The 18,052-nt window shown below is 40.3% G+C and overlaps 1 protein-coding gene across 27 annotated transcripts in view; it reads right to left on the bottom strand.

Moving 5' to 3' along the window:
- The window catches only part of EPB41 (erythrocyte membrane protein band 4.1), a 154,409-nt gene that overhangs the window by 48,270 nt on the left and 88,087 nt on the right, over window positions 1–18,052 (bottom strand). For 18 of the 27 annotated variants that reach the window (XM_019488587.2, XM_019488540.2, XM_019488534.2 and 15 more), the window contains exons 6-12: window positions 13,689–13,764; window positions 12,917–13,135; window positions 9,881–9,968; window positions 9,149–9,301; window positions 6,803–6,900; window positions 5,905–6,077; window positions 4,877–4,993 (exon numbers count right to left, since the gene is read on the bottom strand). In XM_019488587.2, the coding sequence (XP_019344132.1) occupies window positions 4,877–4,993; window positions 5,905–6,077; window positions 6,803–6,900; window positions 9,149–9,301; window positions 9,881–9,968; window positions 12,917–13,135; window positions 13,689–13,764 (924 nt within the window). The remainder of the gene's footprint in view (window positions 1–4,876; window positions 4,994–5,904; window positions 6,078–6,802; window positions 6,901–9,148; window positions 9,302–9,880; window positions 9,969–12,916; window positions 13,136–13,688; window positions 13,765–18,052) is intronic. The other 9 variants (XM_019488558.2, XM_019488614.2, XM_019488566.2 and 6 more) reach the window with 1 other exon arrangement.

Here is an 18,052-nt window from a genome sequence, read left to right as displayed (position 1 = left end):
CGGCTTTTTTTTGGCTGACGTGGTTGATAATGTTGCCAATAAATGCCGCGTGCGTGCAGCCACAGCACCCCATGCAGGCAGCCAGGAGCACAGACCTGGCAGCATGGAGAGCAGCTGGGTTTGACTGGTACTTATGTTGTGAGGGAAGCGGCAGCAGATCAAGGCCCCAGCAGTGAGTGAGGGAGTGGGGCTAGGTGCAAGAGAGCCACAAATGGCTTGTCCAGGGGAAGGGGGTGGCAGCTCCCTCCACTGAGCACACCCCAGGAGGGCATGGAGGGTGTACGCCCCCGGATCTGTGCGCTGGGTGAGGGTGGGCTGCCATTGCAGGCTGGGGCAATGCCAGGCTCTTCCCAGTGTGGGTAGGTTGAACTGGGCTTGAGGCAGGAGGTGGCAGTGCTGGGAGGGGGGCTACGGCAAATTTTGGGGTGGCTGCAGTCACCCCCCCCCCCGGTAGCTGAGAAGAGCCTGGCGCTGCCCCCAGCCCCAGCCTGCAGCAGCAGCCCACCCTCGCCCTGTGCACAGCAGCCCGCCCTCACTCCTTCCCCCACAACAGACTTACCAGCCAGATGCTGCTCTCCATGCTGCCTGGCTGCATAGCAGCAATCAGATCAGCATCAGCCAATATGGCTCGTTAAAAATTGGCCATCCATATCAGCCCAAAAAATCTCTATCGGTGCACCCCTACTTCTTTAGGTAGGAAAAAAGGCACTGAGAACTTATTCCAGCTAATATTTTTATGACAGCCCATCCAACCCCATAAGACATGAAAAATGTTCAGATTTAACAATCAGATTCCATATTTTTTCACTCCTCCCAAATCCCACATTTTGCCTCTGTCTCAAAAGGTATTAATTGCTTTTTCTTATGTAAAAAAAATAAAATGTTCAGAAGTATAGTATTTGCCCTGGTCAAGTACATACTATATCAACATAAAAATGCAAGAAGTGTGCAAAACAAGCTCCCTCATCAGGAATTAAACATACATTCACGAGAGCACAAACTCGTAATTACCAAGGCTTACCAAAATTTTCAGACTCCTGCTTAAGTTCTCAAGTTAGGTCACTTTTCTAAGAACATTTCTCCCATACTTCAAAAAAGCAGTGCATTGTATTGAGCTCGACTATTCTGGCATCCATAGCGCACAACCTCTTTTAGTGCTGTTGCCACAAAAGTAATAATGAACACTGGAGAATCTGTCTGTGGCAAATGACAGACAGCAAATTCACACTTAAAATGATGTTAACCACACAGGTGGGAGAAGCCATCACAGCTGTACCTGGCTCCTTTTGGACTGGTTCCAAAAATTTAGGTTCTGGTTCTAGATCTTTGTGCATCAAAATTTTCTCCTCTTCCTTCTCCTCTTCTTCTATGAGGCTTATCTCAATACTTTCAAGAACACTTGCAGCTAAAAAAGTTAGGCATACATTAAAATGCCACCACAAAAAAATTCATGAAAAAGAAAAAAAGGGTACCAGGAGTTAACTTGCAAGAACCATATCTCTTCATGGATTTAAATATCAGTCCATAAAGTTATGATACTTGAGAACATCACAGGTTCTGATTAATTCTGTTGTATAGATACCAATTACTTTCTAAATTAATGATTACTTTAATCACTTGATTTTATTGGTTACACTATCTAAAATGGATTTCTATACCTCAAATTGATAAATTAATCCTTTATATCCAAAACAAACGGGGGGCATCTACACAAGACATTTACTGCAAAGTTGCCCAATTAGCTCCGAAATAAATGCCTCGCTGTCTACATGTGCAGCTCTATTAAGCCACAGAAAACTAATGAACTTTGCAGTACTATCCTGCTGAAGGGTTTTTTCATGCGCAACAATGCACATGTAGAGACTGACCCAGCTGGCTGGGGCACAACGGTGCTTCAGTGCGGGAGCTGCCTGCCATCTAGACCCACACTGAAGCACCCTCATGCCACAGCCAACCCCTCCGCAGTACACAGAGCCAAGTCAGAGCAGCCCTGGGATGGCAGGCTGACCCCTGGGCCCCCTGCCAGCTGCAGCTGCTCTGGTCCGGCTCAATGTGCTGTGGTCCTAGGTGCATGTGCAAATGTGGTAACCAGGAGCAATAAACTCTGGCACAATATGTACCAAAGTTTAATGCTTCACCTTAATATGCATGTGTAGATCCATCCAGGATGATAAAGCAGTGCTCAAATTATTTGAGTGGTTAGCTACAGAAAACAGTTCAGTGACTTGTACCATTAATTGTGTGTACTTAAGTGTCTGAGAGGTAATATGCTCATGGTCCATGCAACAAGAAATGCGTGAAGAAACATTATGCTTGGCCAATACCATGCAAGTGAAATTTGAGATGTATGACACTACTACTGTGGACTACAGAAGCATGTGTGCTGGATTACCAAAGGAGTTGAGGAAATGGCTACTTTGGAAAGAAAGACTGGCTCATGGATGAAGAGAGAAGTTTTCCTTACAAAAGGGAAGGATCAGCTCTGATAACACAGAGAACCTTGGATCATCTGTCTGGGACACAGAGCTAAGCAGTCTGCAAGTACAAGACTGAAGTTAAGCTTGCCATGCTGCAACAGGAATACTGGAACATTGTATAATACAGTACGGGAACTGGCAACCTACAGTCCATGGGTTGCATCTGGCCCACAGAGCTTTTGTATCTGACCTACGGAGCTAAGGCTTGGGCAGCATTTGGTGGAGGGGGAGCTTTTGCAGTTGGGCAGCAGAGAGAAATACCTGAGATGGCAAGGTCCTAGTCCTTGCCCACCTCAGACCCCAGCTGGGTTACTCTGGCCCCTGCCAAAAAATGTTACCAGTCTCTGGTATAATATAGGGCTTGTACTTTTCTCTGACATTCCAGAACATGATATTTTAATTATTTTCCCCCAATATTTTAGCCTCCCAACTTCTGTTATTACCAGTAAGTCATCAAAACTCCACTGGTCTTATCTAAAGCAGTGGACTGTCTTGGAAGGAGCATATGACTTTAGAAGAAGCAGGATCTGCAATGAACAAGTATTGTGTGATTGGAAAAAAGAGGCCACAATCTACCTCCACAAACTGTACTGCGAGACAAATACCGCTGGCTTAAAAGTATAACTCAAAAACATGTACCTTCCTATTAGGCTTCCTGGGAATTATTGTTTTGAAAGTGGACAACAGTGGAGCATTTTAAGAAGGTGCTACCCTTGTGAAGGCTGCTATTAGTTCTGACAGTACATGTAACAAAGAGAACTGCTAAATCATTGCTGTTAGATATTTTGCCTATTTTTATAGAGGATCTTTACCTCATTAAAGTGGTCTAATCACTAACTGTGCTTGATATGGCAAAACAGAATCCAGGGTACTTGCAAAGTTTACTCTGATTTAAATGGAGTTAATACCACTGCAAAAACACAAGCAATTTTCTATGAAGCTTCAGAAGTTCACAGCACTGCTTATACGTAACAAAAGCTGTGCCAATATGTTGAATACCACAGCAGGCAATGTTAGCCACACTAGTATAAGAAACCACCACAGCTGTACCTGGCTGTTTCTGGAATGGTTCCATTATTTTTATTTCTGAAACAGGAAATTTAAGCACCTCCAATCTCTCTTCCTCCTCTTCTTCTGCAATGGGTTTCATCTCAAAAATTTCAAATGTATGTTTGGCTACAAAAAGTTTTGCATACATTAATATACCACCTGGAGGACTGCAGGGAAATGCATCAGTCACTAATGACAAAATGAAGGACACCAATGGCTACATCTGAAAACAGCCAACACTACAATTGCCTCTCCTAAGCTGCTATATGTTACATATTTGATATAGTTCTGTATTGTGTTTACACACCATAGTAGTCCTAACACCAGTCCTAACAGCATGCTGTATCATTACACAGGATTTCAGTGGTAACAAAAAGGTGTAAAAGAGCCTCATGAGAGGGCTTGGGCAGAAAGGTACATTAAACAGGGTGAAAGAACCAAGAATTACTGCTTTAACCTAGGGCAGGGCCAGCTCAGAGGACTAAGGTACCAAAGTCTACCCAAAAAACCTTGTCAGCTTATGTCCTTAGACCTACATGGCTACAACCAACAACCCTGAAGTCAGACTTGTGCACCAATAGTTGTCCTGGTGTCTTAGCTGCTAGTCATCTGCAATGCTTTGTGATTTATATCGGTATTCCATTCTTCAGGAGCTTGCAATGCTGGGTACAAAGAACATGTGGAAGAGGGTGAGGAAGTCTGGCCTGTATCATGCTCCCCAGTTTAGAAAAGGTATTAATAAATCAATTCTATATAATTTTGATCAGAAAAGTGAGGGCTGCAATATTAGGGGGTTAAAGTAAATTGGGATGGGAGAGCAGGATAGTACTAATCAAACAGAGATATTGGCATATAACTCTTTCCAGCTAGCACATGCCAGAACTATTCATTACAAGATAAATAGTTACCTGTTAATGAAAGTAAGCGGAGCAAATAAAATCACTGATGTAAACACACATATTAGTACTACAAGATGCACAAATTTATAAGTATCCAAACTTCACTTCACTGTGAAAACAAGCTAAAAAGATGGCATTTATAAAACTACACGCATGTAAAGAAAAATATTTGAAACAATTACATTGATCTTCCCCTCAAAGTAAAATTTCTGTCTAACAAAGGGTAATTAGACAGTTCTACTGCAACACCTCTCAACACTTAAGGACATATACCTATCCTAGCCTGTCTGCTGGCTAGCTGTAAAAACTCATCTTGCAAAGAAATGAAAAAAAGGAAAGCTGCAAGAGTTCATCAAATGTTTCAGGGCTGTCAAGAAGAAGCACGTAAAGGCATCTCAGTAGGGAAAGGATAGGAAAGGCACTGCAGAGTCATAGCCACCACAGCTATACCTGGCTTTTCTTGGAATTGTTCCACAGGTTTTGATTCTGGAACCTCAACCATCACCACCTCCTCCTGCTTCTCCTCCTCTACAGGTCTGAATTCAATTTTTTGGGTCGTACGTTTAGCTGAAGAAATTGTGCATATGTTAACAAGCTACCTACATGGTGCACAGGAAAAGGCTGAAGACTTCAATAGGACAGAAGCGATGTATTTAGCTGTTTTACATTTTTCAAGGTCTGACATTCAAGAATAACTTGCCTTCCACTACAGCAAGTGCCCACAGACTTCAAATGAATTGTCGCTCCATCTGCTACTGAAGAAGTGTCAAAACACTTAGCAGGAGCACAAAATCAATTATCACCACTGGAATGCCAGATGTAGAACAGGAACACAAGGCAAGATTTGTCCTAGTGGTTTGTATAGGCTACATAGAAGGCTAAATGTGTTGTCAGAAGGCTAAATGTGTTGTTTTCCTTTTGGCTTTGGGTGCCAATGGGACAAACTGGAACAGTTTTTGAGGAAGTTTTTGCATCTTTGGGTATTCTCATAGCCAAGTTATTTTTTAAACACACACAATGATGGGGAAAAGGGTGCTGCTACAGCATATTACAAAACATTTTCATAATGATTGTTTAAAGACCTTCCCTCAAATTTTAGGAACAGCATCAGTGTTGAACAGCAATTTAAACTGACAAGATTCTTTTTAGTGTCTCTCATTTGTAAGTTCCAAGTAGTGCCAAATACATTAATTAGTTTAAGTTTTGTAAACTTCAGAATGAAAACAAAATTTCTATCAACCCGTGAATTTTGAATCAGGACTGCCCGTATTAGGCAAATGCACTGTGCCTTACTAGAATTAAAGTTCCTGAAACGTTTTTCATAGTATATCCCCGTTTTAGATTCTTCAGATCAGTTTCTCTTCCTTAGACAAAATGGGTACAAATACTCACCTCACAGAGTGATTTTCTACTGAAACCTACTAGATTGATTTCATTCATGGCAATGTGACAAGGGGAAAAATATACTAGTCACTAACCTCCATCAAGGCTTCTGGATGCCCGCTTGCTTGCTGTTCGTTCAAACTGTGGTGCGGGTCTATCAATCAAGGCGCTAGCCTGTCTTGTCTGGGCCTGTGTTCGTCCACTGTAACGGAATTTAGATCCCAGCGCCAGAAACCTGCTTTTGGGAATGGCTTCAGTAGAAGTTAGCCTGAAAAGACATACACATTCATTAATCTTGTATCTTCACACTCAAGGAACTCGTAATACATAAAGTGGAAGTAAAAAGAAATCTGGGGAGCAGAACAATGCACCTTTCTACATGGTCTATTAACATAATATAAAAGTCAATAGCACCACTATGCTTAAGACTTTCAATATGAAGTCTTCAGTTAAGAAGGTTAGTGCTATTATTAATTTAATTACCTTTTATTCATTTTTCACTCCTCAGTTACGTCAATCCCCATTGAAAGTGTCAGTTCATAAGGTCACATACTAATATAAAATCATTCAAAATGATGCTGTAATAATTGCTGTGTTCAATACAAGCATGGACCTATACTCCCTCCAGGGTTTTTTTCCCCAACTTTAGTCTCTATTTTACTGAAGAATCTTTTATTTGAACGAAACCATGTTTAGGGACAGGAATCAAACAAGATGTGGAAAAATACCCAATAAAATACATAATCAATATGCCAGTTAAGAATTTGGTCAGGGGTTTTTGAACCTGAAAGCTTGCTTAATAATTATTTTCCAACTATTTGGGTTGGTCTAATAAAAGATATCAGATTCACCCAAGGAACCTTGTCTGAAGGAGAGACGCACACAGCATTCACTTGCAAAGGAATTACAGATACAGAAACTTAAAATCAGTATTGCTTTAGAAAAGATCTCATATTTGATAAAAAGGAGACATACAGATTAAGGAAAGAATACCTGAAAAATGTGTGATGCTCAACACAGACTTTCCACAGCTTCTTAGCTGCCCGGTAACTAGGCAGTTTAAACCCAATAGTACTTTCATATTGTTCCTGCTATGGAAAACAGTAAAACAGAATATTTAATTATAGCAATGGCTAATATATGGAGAAGATCACCTGCATAGAACCTGTGTGGAACATACCCAAATAAAACCACCTAGGCAGAAACCATCCACCAACCCAGTAAATATCCTAAGGCCTTTGGTGGATGTTATATTTATCATACAAATAACACATTAATTACACAATAGATTGCAACAGGCCACACATACAAACTATTTAAGACACCATAAAATGCTAAGCCAGCCACAAGAGTGTTCCATGGGGTTGGCCTGTATTGTGCTATATTTTGAACATGTGCCATGCAGGCATCCAGGAGTGGTAAGTGCAGCCCAGCTGCATATACATCCTTTGAATACGGCAGGCTGCAGGGAGCCAGCAGCATGCTCAAAGGGCAGCACACGCAGCTGGGCTACACACCTGCTTTTAAGCTCCTGTGGCACATGAAGCCCACCCTTAGGAACCTCTCCTCAATGTTGGGCTCACAGCTGCTCAGGAACTTAAAAAAGCAAGATTCCAGGCCAGCATGGGGAAACTGATTTTCCCAGTCTGGGCTGCATGGTGTGCCTTTCAAGTTGCTGGAGGTGAGGAGCCTAGCATCAGGGACCAGATCTCAGTGTTGAGTTCACCCCTGCAGTTGAATCATTGGAAATCAGATACATTTTATCCCCAGTGCCCAAAATGACACATCCTAGCACGCACATCTGGTATGGCAGAAAGTACCATTTTTGGAACTGGGGATAAAATACTTCTAATCCCAAATGTGGAATTATATTAACAATTTCTGGGAGCCTACGATGAAAAAAAACCTGCAAAAAGAGAACAAACCCATCTATATGGAGTTGACTTCTGCAGCAGCTGTGACACTACCCCCATCCTATGCATTAAAGCTCCAGGATCCCTTCTAAAGAAGGATTTTCATAACAGAAGGCTAGAGATGACGCATAGCTTATGATGGGTATCATGTCTAGGGGATTTTGTCCAACATTTTGTCCATCATGGACTTGTTCCTTTTCTGTCTATGCTGTATTGATGAGAGGCAGGAATAAGGGAGGGAAGAAAGGGGAACTCTGCTGCAGAGATCCATGTTCCTCTTTCTACTCAGGAAAGAGATCCACACCCCTCCACCCCACACATAGAAGAGCACAACTTGGCCCAGCATCAAAAATGTTGCTACCTACTTATTTTAGTCTATAACAGTACAATATTCTGAAGGTCAATGGTCATCTGAGGTCTGGTGAAATGCACATCTAACTTGCTTTTCGTGAAGATAAAAAGTTAGTCTGTCTGCAGAACCATTCCTTGCCACTTTGAAGTTACATTTCAAAATAACATCAGAAAGATCAAAATGTCTTGCTTTATTTGGATTATAGAAACATATGAGTATCTAATTTACAGATCCAACAACAAGGATCTGATAAGCACTGAGCTAACTGGGAATTTCCCAACAAACCCCGCCCCAAAAATAAAAACTGTTCCACCAAAACTGTTCCATAAAAAAAAAAAAAAAAAAAAAAAAGATTTCTCAGGATGGAAAAAAGTGAGGAGGAGAGGGAGAATTTTCCTTCCCCCTACTTTCCACCCCATTCTCAAATAGCCAATAACTCAGCATTTAGGATATTCACAAACTATCTACTAGAAATTCAGCTTCAAGTATATGTGCTGTCTGTATCATACCACAGACTTGAACCTCAGTTTTCCCACAGCCCAGGTGGCGAAAGCCCCAAACGCTGGCCTAGTAGCTATTTTTGGAGTCTGTGAAAGAGATGTGCCTTTTTCTGTGAACAATATTCAATAGATCTTTGATTTATCCTGGTTCTGACTGGGAAAGCATTTTTTTTTTTAAACCATGAAAATCATCATGAGATAGGAAAGCCATTCCTCAGCCAACATGTACTTGGCTTGTTTGGGCAAACTGTGCTGATTAGAAAACGTTAACTCCAGCGTACCATACTCTGCAAGTAGGTGGCACTATATACCATACAATTTAAAATTCAAATAATATTTTATAGCCTTAAACAGGTCCACTGGTTTTACAGTATAGACAAGCTATAACTATGCTGAAAAAGTAATTAAGAAATACTAGTTAAAATGAAAACCATAATTGTTCTATCATACACTGAGGAACAGAACTAGCTTTACTCACAATACTTCTCTATTCTTTTGGTAAAACTAAAACCAATTCAATCATGTTCTTATATATAACAAGTGGAAGAAAGAAAAAAAAAAGCTCGAGCTATACCTCCCCTGGCCGAATCTTAATAAAAAAGCTGCTGCGTTTGTAGGAAATCTTCAGAACTTTGGGCCAAGGGAAGCGGTTGATTCTCAGTTTATCTTTGTAGACAAGAAGGCCACTGGAACAGACTCCTAGAATGATGTCTACACCCTCCAAATCCTAAGAAAGCAAATAAAGATTCAAACATATAACTGGGTTGGAGTTATAAGCCTCAACAATTTATCACACAATATTTGTCCTCTAAAACATTACTTTTGTTTGTTTGTTTTCCTGAATCCCACTTGAATTAGTCTCCAACCCTCATGGTCAGAACAACCTCCAGCTTTCCATGTGCCCAAGGCCAACATTTTTTCTTCATATCTGTCCTAACATTCTCCTCCTTTTCTCAAAATGCTCTCTGATCTCTTACGGTTTATATTGCATGCCTCTGACTTCTGTGAATACCTTACTTTGCAGGATCATAACATCTTAGTAGGTGCTTCAAACCAAAGACCCATCTACTTCAATAGGTTTGTAATGAGCTTCCTACAGTATATAAATAACAAGCAAAGCTGGAGGAATCGCTTCTTCTACAATGTTTGCAGTCATGCACACAAGCAATATCTATCGTTCATTTGCATTTCTATAAATGACAGCTAGCTGGCTGTCTGCCTAAATCTTTTAGCAAGAATATTATGGCCCAACTGACGCCCACTATAAAGAAAACAGAACACTACAGAAATAAATGTTAATTCTTACCTTGGCTTGGTGAAGATCAACTCCATACATTGACAACTTTTTTGCATTCTCAAGAAATTCCAGGTCTGCTTGTGCTGGAGTCATGGATCTGGAGAAAGAAAGACAATAGTCTCAGTATTACTGACAACAAAGACTGGTTTTTAAAGTAATCGCTTATTAAGCCAATTAGTTGTTGGGCTCTTGATTGTTGTATTCTCCTAAACTGAGGAGACAAGTGATGCCTACAGAAGAATCTCTCGCACTTTTTGTCCTTTGGATCTAATTTTTATGAAGATGTTTCATTATTTATGCCTATGAAGAGGAACACAGATGTCAAAGCAGCAATATCTACCCATCTCAGCACTGATTCCCCAAGAAAATCTCTCTTGGAAAAAAAAATGAACATATTAAGTTTTGTGAAGGCATAGAGTGAACTGCAGAATCCTCTTAACTGCTTTACCTCAATACATTTTAGAATCCAGCTGTTGTTCTGAGAATTAAATGGAAGGGCAGCTGAAATCACTTAATAGGAGTCTCCTATTAGGAACAGCCTAGATGAATGAGACATTTTCCGGGAACAGATGGTGTCCTGTCCACAGGAGAGGCAATACAATGCAACTTTGGCTAACAGAAACATCCTGATAATAGGGCCATTTTCAATGTTATTGAAGTTCTTGCTAATAGGCTTCTATTGTGCCAAATCTGTGCAAATGCTGCACTGGAACAGTTAATTTATGTATGTTTCATTTTGCTCACTGCTTCTAAGTCTTGTTTACAAACATTTTATATAAAAATATCAACCCTAGGGTGCACTGACCAAAAGAAAATTTAATATTGTAGCTCTAATCCTTTAAATGGAAAAACAAGGCCACAACTTCTCTCTTATAAAGAAAGACTGCATAGTTCAAATAAACATGGCCACAAGACCATGTTTAACATTGAAATCTTTACTTAAAGCCATCTGATGTTCAAAGGTCATAGAACGATATTCAGAAATTAACATATTCATCTATGCAAGGGGAAGTCTTTATAATTCAACACATTTAAAGATGCATGTTATTTCTGCTCTCATTTAATGAATTTGATGGGGGGGTTCATATGAATTGGTTATTTTGTTTTAATGGAATACAGCAGTCAAATAAATCACTCAGCAATGTTAGCTGCATGCTCTATTAAGGACAATGCCCTTTGACTTCTGGTCCTGAAGTATTGAGCAACTGACAAGCTTATATTCCTCACTTCCTCTCCCCTTCATTACACACAGGGAGGAAATCCGTTTAAAATACTCAATCAAGAGTCTGAATTTAAGGTGTTAATTATAGCTTTGATATCACCCAGAGACCCAAAATCCACCAATGCAGGCTACAATTACTAATATTATTAGTTTATATTTGCCCTGGAGAAAGTTTCACTTTGCTTTTGGTTTTCTGTAGTCATTAATGTGACACAGCTGGCAGCCTGTGTCAGGTCAGAAGGTTATAGGCTTAAGACTCAGACCAGGACAGAGAATCATCCCCTCTTTGGATGGTATGAAAGCTATATACCAAAATGATTGGGACTTCATGACACTACTCTCTTAGCACTTAAAACACACATCTCAATGTAACTGAATATTACTATACATGTGTATAAAATAGCAAAGGCTTGGCTTTGTTTTTGTAATCTTCTAGTGTGGTATCAGAGGTGCTTTTTCACAGATATTGGCTGTATGAAGAAGTTTGCTTCCTTTAATAATATTACCCAGTCTCAGCTGGATGTACTCTTACACATACAAAAATAAATATTGCTCTGTTCTAAGAGATCCTTATTCTGGGCCAAGATGTGATGATCTAGCTTTGTCTATGCAATTAGATCATGAACTCCCAGGTCAATACATTGCCAAGAACAGCTCTGGTGCCCCATAAATTCTACCAATACTACTTACAACACCTACCTACTGCAAATCAGGGTAATGCCAAAAAAAGCAGCAAGACTGAGAAATTACATGGACCTCACTATTATTAACAGCTCTCACACACGTACTTGAAATGTTGTGAGTGTTGTATAATATTGGCTATGACTTGTAACACAGAAGTGCCAGAGGACCCCAACAGAATCTAGGCTACAATATGCAGCTAGACACTTATTGCACACATGGAAAGATAAGGTCCCTCCCACAATCAGCTTACAGCCTAACTGCAGACAGCATATGAGTCAGTAATAAATAAAACAGGAGAGAGATAAGGAGGAAGGACAAGGTTAAAAGCAAGCAGACCATGCAGTTCCACATAGAATCAAGTTCATTCCTGCTGTTAGAGAAATACCAGATAGAGACCACACAAGTGCCGCTTTTAAAAAATACATTTCTAATTTCACTGAGCTCTTCCAAAACAGTCTCTTTACCTAGTGCGGGAGAAGACAGAGAGAGAACAAGAGTGAAAGAGTGGTGAGCAAGCTTTATCCCACAGCCTTTAGTTAAATGAGATTCTCAAGAATATCTTTATCTCGCTAATATTTTCAAGAATTCTTCTGCAACTGAATAGCTGAGGTAGCCCCTACTAGACAGCCACTGTCCCCAAAAGTTTACATTCTAGGATTATGACACAATGCACAAACTGACAAACTGACAAAACGGAAGTGCAGGCAAGTTAAAATAGCAGTAAAGGCAACCACACTTTTTGTGAGCAAGTCATTTCTGTGGGCAGTCCTGGGCTGGTCATCTAGTTGCAATATTTACAGTAATATAAATTTTAATTCTAACTCCTTTGGACACTGTCCTACTACTGGTATGAAGAAGTGGGTTACGGGCTCTGGAAGAACTTTTACTGGAACTTTCTGACTCCTTCACATGAGCCCTTTCTTTTTTAAAACAGCTGGATTTTCTCTGCTAACTCAAAACTCATCTACTAAATGAAATCTTTCTTTTACTGCCGTTCCATTTCAGGTTCATAGCTGAGACTTATGGTATAAGAGGATACTAAACACAGAAAACTTGGGAAAGATAAGGAAACAGCCGTTTCTCTTAATTATTCCTTTTCCTGTTGTGCCTAGACAAATTCCTCTAATGCCAGCACTCACCTGTATGTTTTATGTAGTTCCATAACTTTGTCTTCAAGTTCTTTTGTCTGGTTTTGGGCCAGTTTAAACTCACTGGCATAATCTGCATTATGTAGCTCTGGATCATAATCCCCCAGCTCAGACTGGACTGTATAAGAACCCAGCAGGGCCAACGTTGCAAAGGAACAAGGCAACCGCCCTGTCACAATGTCTTGTCTAAGCTGAAGACACAAATAATACCTACAGAAAAAGAAGAAAGTATGATTTACCACAGAAGGCATGGAAAACAAAAACCTCAGCTTTTTTGAGCTCAAGCTCCCAAAGGTAAGATGAAGGCCACGGTTAAGTGTTGACTGATATGGAGCTTTGCTGGTTTTAGCTTGCAAGGAATAAAAAAGTTAGTGCGCACCCTTCAGTCAAAGGATAAAGACCACAGCTGTAGTAGCCTGAATAAAGGCTCATGAGGTAAAAGGCACCTCCCTCCAAATAGAGCAGAGGATACATCTGACCACTGCAACCAGACTTTGTTCCAGACTTTAACAAGTATGTATTTTAAGCTTATACATGTTCCACCACAACACTATGTTCCACCACTACATTTAACTAGCCTTGCTCATGTAGTCTTCAGTGCAGAAAGAACATGAACAACAAAAGGAAGAACCCCACAACTGGATCTCCACTTTTAGCTACAGTGTTCAAATAGTATGCTCTCTCTTTCTAAAAGCTCCCACCATACTTTACTGGACCAATTACTCAATTAGCAAAATTAATAGGCAATGGTATATGTCTTTACCTTGTTATATCTTCTGTCAGTTGTGCTGGGTCTGGTGGATAAAACTTCACATTGAACGTAAAGTCCCAGGGACCTCCTGTAATTAGAAGCAAACCAGTTTTGAAAAATAAAAAGCTTTACAATACTCAAGTCTTATGAATGTTCTGAATATCTAATTGGGCTTTCCAAGTAAAGCAAAACATGCAACTTGCAATGTTTTAAATAATGCCTACTGAATTGATAATTGGCTGCAAGAACACTGCTTTTGTAGCAGTAGTAAAATCCCCAATTTGTCCTCATCTACATAACTTAGGTTTCAAGCGCTTTCCCTAAGAAAGCAGGTAAACAGACCAGAGTAAGGATAAGACCATTCATATGAAAGACATCATAGCTAATATTAAATTCTGAATTCATGTGCTTTAGGACCTATTCCTCATAAAACACTTTATTACTACTATAAAAAGAAAGAAGGAGGCAATGAGGTATGAACAGAGATCAAATAGTGGTGGGTTAATGAGTTAATATTTCACTACTAAAAATCTAAGTTTCCAACCTCCCTTGGGGAGAGGCATGCTTAGTGGCTTCAACTACCTAATAAGAGTTTGGCCCACACAACACAAACATCATATAAATTCAGTACAATTCTCAGTCTCTTTAAAACACACCCATGGCTAGGACAGCAAGGGTTTTGCAGGGCAAGACTAAAATGCTTCAATATAGATGTGCTATGAAACTTATGGTAGCACCTTCCAACAGAACATACTCCTGATTTCTATAGTCATTGTAATTGTATTTAAAATGTAAGATCAGCCACTATTTTAGCAAACTACTGTGAGTAAAGATACAAAACTAAACTTTCATACAAAAATACAGCCCACCATGATATAAGGGAGCATATACGTACATTTTTTAATTGAAAATAACAAATGCTGATGCACATATTAATGTAACAGTACAATTATGACTGTAAGATGCCAAAGTTGAAATTAATTGTACCATTACTCTGTCTTTAGAGAGAGTAAAAACTACTATGCCTTTTGGTACCTGAAAATGTTTTCATATGTTAAAATGAAGACACCTTTTTTCTTTCTTGGAGCTGACAGTCAATTTTACCTTCAGATAATTGACCAGAGCAAAGGCATAGAATATTCTAGGAGTAATTTCTAAAGTTTCTAAAAAACCTAATAAAAATAGAACTACTTTATTCTGTACCATATACCCTGTTAGGTTAAAATGATATTTAAAAATCAAGGAAACAAAACTCACAGTTTGACTTCCTAAGAGATTTAATAAACCTTAAATAGAGAAGGAAGCCATAAAAAAAAACCCCACTCCTTTTACAGAACTGTCTTTTATACAACATTGTAATTGGAGTTAATGACAAAACCTGCCATCTCCATTGTATGGTCCCAGAAATACCCAAATTATTCAAGAGCAAATCTGGGTGATTGTCTGTTATAAGGGAGATGCATAGATAAGCTTATTGGGCCTGTATGGTGAAAATAATCATCCCCTGCTATGAGTCTGTATCTTAATCATGCAAGAGACAAGGATTTTTCTGGGTGATATCTTTTATTGAACCATCTGTATCTTTGGAAGGAACATATCACAAGCTTTCAGGTACCATTGTGTTTTTCCTCAGCTCGGGGGCAGGGAGAGGAAGTAGACAACAGAACTGAAGAGCAGATAAAAATTAAGGCTTGTGCAAAACTCCATATGTAAATAAAAGCTGGAGATGTTATCAGTAGCTAAGAGAGAAGAGAACTGTAGTAAAAAGGGCAACCCATTTTAACTAGAGAGAGAAAAAAAACCCAGCATCCCCACCACTCCTGGCATTCAGACAGCCCCCTAATTCTGCCGCTCCTCATCAGAAGCAAATTCCCTGCTGGTCAGCAGGCTGGTAGTGGAACAAAACCCTGCCTTTACCATAAATCCATGGAACCTACACATCTATCCCAGAACATGGCATACCTCATCCAGTGTACCAAATGCCCACATGGAAGATATGTGGATGAACTAGAAAAAAATTACACACCAGAACAAACAAAGAAAAAGAGATAAAGGATAGGGACACCAGAACAAAGGTCTGAGAACTTTTTTTTTTTTTTTTTTTTTTAACAGAAAAAACACACTCCCTTTCTGACCTCACAGTCCTTGTGCTCAAGGGAAATTTACAAAATACTTTCAAAAGATAGCCTTGGGAGCAAAAATTTGTTAACTTACTGGACACTAAGAATCAGGGACTAAACAGATGCACTGACTTCATGGCCCATTATAATCTACTTGATCCCCATGATAGCAACCCTCTTGAATAGTCTTGCTCTTCTACTTAAGCTACCCTTTCTACTGCGTTTCTCATGCGTTGGCTACCTGATAATACCTCCTATATTCTGATTTTACTTATATATGGAGTTTTGCTCAAGCCTTTTTCTATCTGCTCTTTAGCCATGCTTTGTCTCCCCCCCTACCCAAAGAAGGGCACAGTGGTACCCAAAAACTTGTCTACGTCAGTCCAATAAAAGATATTACCCACAAAATGCTTGCCTCGTGCATTTTTCTGGACGTTCAAGGCTATAACACTACAACAACACTATCCTAATCATGCCATTTTCATGAAAACTCTTTTCAATTGGACACCTTAATCAAATGAATGAAACAGAGATCTCCTTTTAATGTTAACTCTATAGAGGATTTTGCACTTGTCCCACTGGATCATACATTTGGCTTTGGTATGACACAGGTAAAAGCAGCCAAAGCCCTGAGCAAACAATTCCTTATGTAGCTTGTAAAAAGGAAGAGATGATTGAAGAGAAAAAACTTTCCCTGGCCTATTCTTTTATCAAACCGAATGGGGTTTTCTCCTTTCACACCATATAAAGAGCGTCTTCAGTTCACAGCTATGCTGAAATCTCTCCTCTTCCTCTCATTTCTTCCCCATAAACCTAACACAGATCAGAATTTTACTTTCAATGCTTTCAGGCAAAAGACAGGGCTGATGAAGCAGGCTGTCACCTACAAAGCTTCTCTCTTTCTGAACAGGTTAGTACAGGTGCACAAACTAGGCCATATTCAATTCAGATTTGGATTCGGCCCATATCCGACAGTGATTTGAATTGTTGATTCAGATCACTTTCCCTGATTTGATTCGTCCAAATCCAAATCTGAAGATTCAATGCCAATTCAGAAAATCAGCTATTTGGCCATAGACACAGCTTTAAATGTTTTTTCTATATACCTCGAGGTACCAGGTGCAGCTTCTGAATGCTGTGATACTGGGGCGGGTAGAACATCCCACAGGAGTGCAGAAGGGCCCCCGCATGCTCAATAGCAAACTCGGAAGTGGGCTAGAAGCACTTCCAAGTAGGTCCACTTCCGGGTCCACAGGGGAGCGCGCAGGGGGGCACCCCGTCCCCATCCACTCGGCCACGGGAGGACCCCAGGTACCCCCCCAGACCCAGGAGGCACCAGTCATGGAGCAGGTGGCACAGGGCCCCCTCCATGCACTCCCCGGCAGACCTGAAAGTGCTTCTGGTCCACTTCCAGGTCTGCTGCCGAGCACGCTGGGGAGCCCCCAGCGCTCCTGTGGGATGCTCCATCTGCCCCAGCATCTCAGCATTCATCAGCCGACTGGTACCTCGAGGTATTCAGAAAAAACGTTTAAGCTGCGTCTATGTCGAAATCTTTCCGAATCTCTCCAAATCAATTCAGAGAGATTAAAGGGTCGCCTGATTCAATCTGGATTTGGAGATTCAGTCACCAAAATCGGGCCAAATCTCCGCCGAATCAAATCAGGGACTGAAAGCTTTGCATAGCCATACAGGTTAGTCTCTAAGGTGCCCTCCCCTCCTGCTTGACTTTAAACTAACACCACTATCTACTTCTTTCAGTTTCCTAGCATTTTTCTTCGGAGAAAAGCGAGCTTCAACCTAGACTTATATTAACTCTGCTTCATCAATATTAGTAGACTTCACAGAGCAGTTGTGTTATTCACAGCATCAGTTATTTATTCTGACCCCACTGAAGTCACTTGCAATATTTCTGGATACCAGAGTTGTCCAGAAGTATTCGGAGAAGCTTGCTACAGCATGCAACTTTCTTTGCCCCTTCCCCACGTCCTCTATTAACTTTAATTAGTTCCCCCTCCCTCTCATAATGTCAGATTAAAGATCTATTTATTTCTGGATTACAGTGTGATGGTCTAGTATTTGTCTGCCTACTGGCACAAGATACTGGACACGATACTTCATTGTGAAAAAATGCCACTGTTGTTCTTAAGACCCGCAAATCCTTAAGTGTAAAATACAAGAGAGTATGTGCTGTCTGAACTGGTGCTGGTCCCTGCCAAATATTCTTACGTGAACTCTAGCTAGTCCTCAGGGGTTCTC

This window comes from Alligator mississippiensis, chromosome 6 (assembly GCF_030867095.1).
Source record: "Alligator mississippiensis isolate rAllMis1 chromosome 6, rAllMis1, whole genome shotgun sequence".
Classification (NCBI taxonomy): domain Eukaryota; kingdom Metazoa; phylum Chordata; order Crocodylia; family Alligatoridae; genus Alligator; species Alligator mississippiensis.
Note: the sequence above shows the minus strand (reverse complement) of the source record. Positions and strands in the feature narration are given on the sequence as shown.